Source organism: Caretta caretta, chromosome 27, assembly GCF_965140235.1.
Source record: "Caretta caretta isolate rCarCar2 chromosome 27, rCarCar1.hap1, whole genome shotgun sequence".
Classification (NCBI taxonomy): Eukaryota; Metazoa; Chordata; order Testudines; family Cheloniidae; genus Caretta; species Caretta caretta.
The window spans coordinates 320,381-326,380 of NC_134232.1; the positions used below are offsets into that span (position 1 = coordinate 320,381).

At 47.5% G+C, this 6,000-nt stretch overlaps 1 protein-coding gene across 1 annotated transcript in view; it reads left to right on the forward strand.

The window, feature by feature from the left end:
• The window catches only part of SCN4A (sodium voltage-gated channel alpha subunit 4), a 153,596-nt gene extending 147,596 nt beyond the window's left edge, over positions 1-6,000 (forward strand). Inside the window, exons 25-26 of the mRNA XM_048830400.2 lie at positions 1,978-2,248; positions 4,137-6,000. Of these exons, the coding sequence (XP_048686357.1) occupies positions 1,978-2,248; positions 4,137-5,329 (1,464 nt within the window). The 3' untranslated portion in view covers positions 5,330-6,000. The remainder of the gene's footprint in view (positions 1-1,977; positions 2,249-4,136) is intronic.

Below are 6,000 nucleotides of genomic sequence, written 5' to 3' on the forward strand. Positions count from 1 at the left end.
GGTCTCATCCTTTTTCTTTTTGAGACCCCCCCAACACGCTATAAGAACTCCACGGCCCACCTGTGCTACAGCAGCTGTTTTTTCTGCATATAAAAGCCAGGGCTGGGATTAAGGGGGAGCAAGCAGGGCAACTCCCGGGGCCCCACGCCATAGTAGGCCCTGCAGAGCTAAGCTGCTCAGGCTTCGGCTTCAGCTCCAGGCAGTGGGGCTTCGGCTTTCTGCCCTGGGCCCCAGCAAGTCTAATGCTAGCCCTGCTTAGTGGACCTCCTGAAACCTGCTCACAGCCTCCCAGGGGGCCTCGGGCCCCTGGTTGAGAACCACTGGTCTAAATTCGCTGTTACCACTCAAGAAAGAGATCTTGGAGTCACTGGAGAGTTCTCTGAAAACATCTGCTCAGTGCGCAGCAGCGGTTAAAAAAGCGACCAGAATGTTAGGAACCATTAGGAAAGGGATAGAAACCAAGACAAAAATATCACAATGCCACTCTCTAAATCCAGCCCTTGAATACTGCATGCAGTTCTGGTCGCCCCATTTCTAAAAGGATTTAGTGGAACTGGAAAAGGTTCAGAGAAGGGCAACAAAGGTAATCAAGGATCTGGCCTGGCTACCATACAAGGAGAGATTTAAAAGATTTGGGCTATTCAGCTTAGAAAAGAGACGATTAAGGAGGGATAAGACAGAGGTCTATAAAATCATGACTGGTGTAGCAAAAAGGAAGAGAGAAGTGTTAATTATCTTTTCCCACAATACAAAAACCAGGGGTCACCCGATAAAATTAATAAGCAGCAGGTTTAATACAAACAAGAGGAAGTACTTTTTCACCACATTGTACAACTAATCTGTGAAACTCATTGCCAGGTGATGTTGTGAAGGCCAGAAATATAACTGGGTTCAAACAAGAATTAATCAGTTCATGGAGGATAGGTCCATCAATGGCTATTAGCCAAGGTGGCCAGGGATGCAACCCCATGCCCTGAGTCTCCCTAAACCTCTGACTGTCAGAAGCCAGGAGTGGAAGACATGGGGTGGGTCGCTCCAAAATTGGCCTGTTCTATGCACTCCCCATGAAGCTCTTCAAGTGGTCGCTCTTGGAGACAGGATACTGGGATAGATGGACCGTTGGTCTGACCCAGTGTGGCAGCTCTTATGAAAATCCCCAGCTTTGCACTATTCCTGGCAGCTGTTAACAGTCCCAGAATGGAAAATGGGGGTAATTAATAATTAGACAATTGTGACTGACTTTTTTGAAAAGGTACAACTCAAATGCTGTTTGCAGTGTTGTTGTAGCCATGTCAGTCCCAGGATACTAGAGAGACAAGGTTGGGGAGGGATTGTCTTTTAGTGGACCAACTAGTGTTGGTGAAAGAGCCAAGCTTTCGGAGCCACATGGAGCTCCTCTTCAGGTCTGGGAAAGGTCCTGAGACTGTCACAGCTCTGTGTAGCTTGAAAGCTTGTCTCTTTCACCCCACAACTTTGTCCACTAAAAGACAGTCCCTCCCCGTAACTCAAAAGATGACCTTTCCCGTTTTTGCCATGATGAACAACTGGCGTTAATTAGGGTTCAATAATGATCCATCGTGGGGAGGCCCAGTCATTGAGCCTGGTGCTTGGGAGACATGTCAATATTACATCATAGCATATGAGACATCGGCATGTGCAAGCTAGGCTCCATCTTGCAACATTTACTGACCTCAGTAGCGGGTGAGGGGCCTACAGCATCTCCAGGCAGCACAGCCCAGATCCTCAAAGATATTTAGGTACCTAACTCCCATGGGAGGCTCTGGGCCCACATCCTTGTTGCATGATCACACTGCACAAGGGATAAGACAGATGGGTCTCTGTCCTCTTCTAAACACTGTTTCTCTCTCTCTCTCTCTTTCTGTTTTTGTCTTCATTCTCCGCTGTGCCCTGTGTGACCATTCCATCTCCTGGCTTGCCCTTCTGCCTCCATGTTCACCCACATTCCACGTATTAAAGAACAAATGTCAGGGGCTGGTGTTTGACTTTGTGACAAAGCAAGCTTTTGACATCATCATCATGGTCCTGATTTGTCTTAACATGGTGACCATGATGGTTGAAACAGATGACCAAAGCCCAACTAAAATCAACATCCTCTACAACATCAACATGATTTTCATCGTCATCTTCACGGGCGAGTGCTTGCTCAAAATGTTTGCCTTGCGCTATTACTACTTCACCATTGGCTGGAACATCTTCGACTTTGTGGTGGTCATCCTCTCCATCGGAGGTAAGCGCCAGCCGCCAGCTGCATTTCCATTGACTCAGGCAAGCCACCAAGTGGGTTCTGTAGCAACCAAGATAGAGAAGAAAAGGAGGACTTGTGGCACCTTAGAGACGAACCAATTTATCTGAGCATAAGCTTTTGTGAGCTACAGCTCACTTCATCAGATGCATCCGATGAAGTGAGCTGTAGCTCACGAAAGCTCATGCTCAAATAAATTGGTTCGTCTCTAAGGTGCCACAAGTCCTCCTTTTCTTTTTGCGAATACAGACTAACACGGCTGTTACTCTGAAAGATAGAGAAGAAATGGCTAGATGGGAAAGATGGGTTTGGTGGCACCCCCCGACCTGGGAGACCCATGGCCCTGCCCTTGAGCCCTAGCTCTGCCACTATCCCTGTGCCTGCTGGAGTGGTGGTAGGAGTGGACACCCTCTACGAGCCCCTTGGAGAAACCCACCACCATTCCTCTTTGGACAGACTGGGCCTCCCCTGAGCGCTGTTCAGGTGGGCAGAAGTCCACCCCATAGGAGGGAGGACACATTTCCACCCTGACCCCTTCCCCAAATAGAGGACTCGGTGTGGGGGCACCCTACAAACATCAGTCATCCCAGAAGAGGTGAGAGGGTGGCAGGGCCCCCAAAGCAGTAGGTTTCAGAGTTAATAGCCCATAGGGATGCATGGGACATTTCACCCCTTTTAGAGCAATTGTCTCAGGCTGTCTGCAGACTCAGACAGCTGTCGCTGCATTGCTCGTGCTCAGCGCATGTTTTCAAGACTTTCTTCACAACCAGGAGAGCTAGAAACATGATTATTTATATATATTAAAGCTGAGATTCACATGACTCCAGACTATAAGCAGGGGTCCATTGTGCTTATACCTTAACCTGGTCCTGCGCCCCAGGTGCTCACCCTAAAAAACTCCTTCCTGTGTGCTCATTAAAACCTTTCCTGAGTGCGCACCCTAAAGGGCTTCCTGCAAATCCTACCCCAGGTGCTTGCCCAAAGCAACTCCTCAGGTTCCACGCATAAAGGGATTCTACATGGACAGACCTCCCCTTCTCCAAGGGGCTCAGGTCTGTCTGCAACCCCAGGCACCTCACAGAGGGCTCCCTTGCTCCCCTCTTCAGGAGGCACTGTATGGCACACCCCTATAGCATGGACTGGGGTGCAGCAAGGACTCGGGAGGGCTCATTGTTTCTGGGAGGGCATGTCTCATTAGCAACGAGTTGGCTATATTTTAATCTTTGCATGTGCACTACGAGGCTGTTTTAGATAATCTCATACATTCAAAATAATAAGGACCACCTGTTCCCATGGACGGTATCCTCAGAACACCTCTGGGGCGCAGGGCAGTTCCCCCCATTACAGACAGGCAGATGAGGCTCAAGATCACACAGGATGTCTATGGCCCAGAATGCCTCAAATCCACTGCTACTGCCCTAACTGCCGCACCGTCCTTGCTCACCAGCCTCTCCCACTTCTCCCTGTGTGGAAGAATAGGGGCTAAAGCATGATTGTCGCCCGTAGCAAAAGAGAAGTACCAGGGGGCAGCAGCAAAGAACAAGGGTTAGACGAAGCAGTAAGCAAAACCTTTTAACCATGAAACACGTCAGGCAATGGGGCAAGCAGCAATGGGACGTGGTAGATTCTTAGATGGCGGCTGGATGGCAAATCACAGGGAAGGTAGGATTGTGCAGCAGCACTGGCTAGGGAACTTTCCTGAGGCCTTTTCCAGCCCATGTGAGTTTATGGTCCTCTGCTAAGCACCCTTGCCTTCACAAGCATTCAGCTCTCCAGCACAGAGGGTGCATCTAGATCCAGAGCAGGTTACCCATTGCTTCCCTACTTCAGCTCATGCAGCAAGCCACGCTTACCTTCTTATCACCCTTTTCAGGTATCGTCCTTTCCGACATCATAGAGAAGTACTTTGTGTCCCCCACCCTCTTCCGGGTGATCAGGTTGGCAAGAATTGGGCGTGTTCTGCGGCTTATCCGAGGAGCAAAAGGAATCCGGACTCTCTTGTTTGCTTTAATGATGTCTCTCCCTGCTTTGTTCAACATCGGCCTCCTGCTGTTCTTGGTGATGTTCATCTACTCCATCTTTGGGATGTCCAACTTTGCCTACGTCAAGAAGGAGTCTGGGATCGACGACATCTTCAATTTTGAGACGTTCGGGAACAGCATCATCTGCTTGTTTCAGATCACGACGTCTGCCGGGTGGGATGGTCTCCTCAACCCTATCCTGAACAGTGGCCCACCAGACTGCGACCCGGACTTGGAGAATCCTGGAAGTTCGGTAAAAGGAGACTGCGGCAACCCATCCATTGGCATCTGCTTTTTCTGCACCTACATCATCATCTCCTTTCTGATTGTTGTGAACATGTACATCGCCATCATCCTGGAAAACTTCAACGTGGCTACAGAGGAGAGCAGCGAACCACTCTGCGAAGATGACTTTGAAATGTTCTATGAAACGTGGGAGAAGTTTGATCCAGATGCCACCCAGTTTATCGCGTACAACGTGCTGTCGGATTTTGTAGACACCTTGCAAGAGCCACTCAAGATTGCCAAACCAAACAAGATTAAATTAATCACCATGGATTTACCAATGGTCGTCGGAGATAAAATCCACTGTCTGGATATTCTGTTTGCACTGACTAAAGAAGTGCTGGGTGACTCTGGGGAAATGGATGGCTTGAAAGCCACAATGGAGGAGAAATTCATGGCTGCCAACCCATCCAAGGTTTCCTATGAACCCATCACTACGACTTTGAAAAGGAAGCACGAGGAAGTCTGTGCCATAAAAATCCAAAGAGCCTTCCGAAGGTATTTACTAAAGCGGTCAATGAAACAGGCTTCTTATCTGTACAAGCATAGTCAAGAGGAGGGCGCCTTTGCAGAGGGAGCGCTGGAAAAAGAAGGACTGATCGCAGACAAAATGCATGAGATTTATGGGAACAGTGATACACACCTGGAAATGGCCCCAGGCCTGGCTCTTGTGCCAGGTGCAAGCCCAGAGACTCGAGCTGCTCCTAGTGAGGCGAAAAAAAGGGATGGGGAGCGAGAGGTGAAAGAGTCGTTAGTATAACGGAAAGCACTTTTCATCTTCCTATCCTACAAAGACTCCATTTGTATCTCTTCTGCAAGAACGCACCCGTATCCCTCCCGCTAGACATTTGAGCTAATGCCATATTACCATATTTCAGACCCATCTTAACTTTTTCAGGAGAACCTCGTATTCATTACAGGTTTTATAATTCACCGCACCTTGCGGCGTTGAGTATTTTTCTTCTGAGGTAAATGTGAAATCTCTCTATTGCTGGTGAAAGAGAAACACTAAGTTTTAAAACGATAGAACCATGGTAGCGCTGTGTTTCAGAAGTTAACGACTGGGTATGGCTCTCCTTTTATTTTCAAAATTATTTCTTAATATTATTTCACACTTGAGGTGTTTGCCCCATTATTGTTCCTGAAGTGCAATGAATGAGAAGAGAGAGATGAGCCAAGTGAAATGATATTAAAAATAATTGCAGAAATGACTAGGTTTTGTGAACAAAAATCTCCAATGTCTTAAAGGTAGCACCTTTCTTTTGAATATTTGAATAGGCGTTATGGATTTTTGTTATATACAGTAAAAGTGCAATTATGTCTTAAAGATTTGTTTGCATAGTTTAAAAAAAATCTGCAGCTATATTCTCAGGGTTAAATGCCAGCTTTTAAAGTTTTTCAGAACACTCATCTAAACCAGAAAGCATTCAA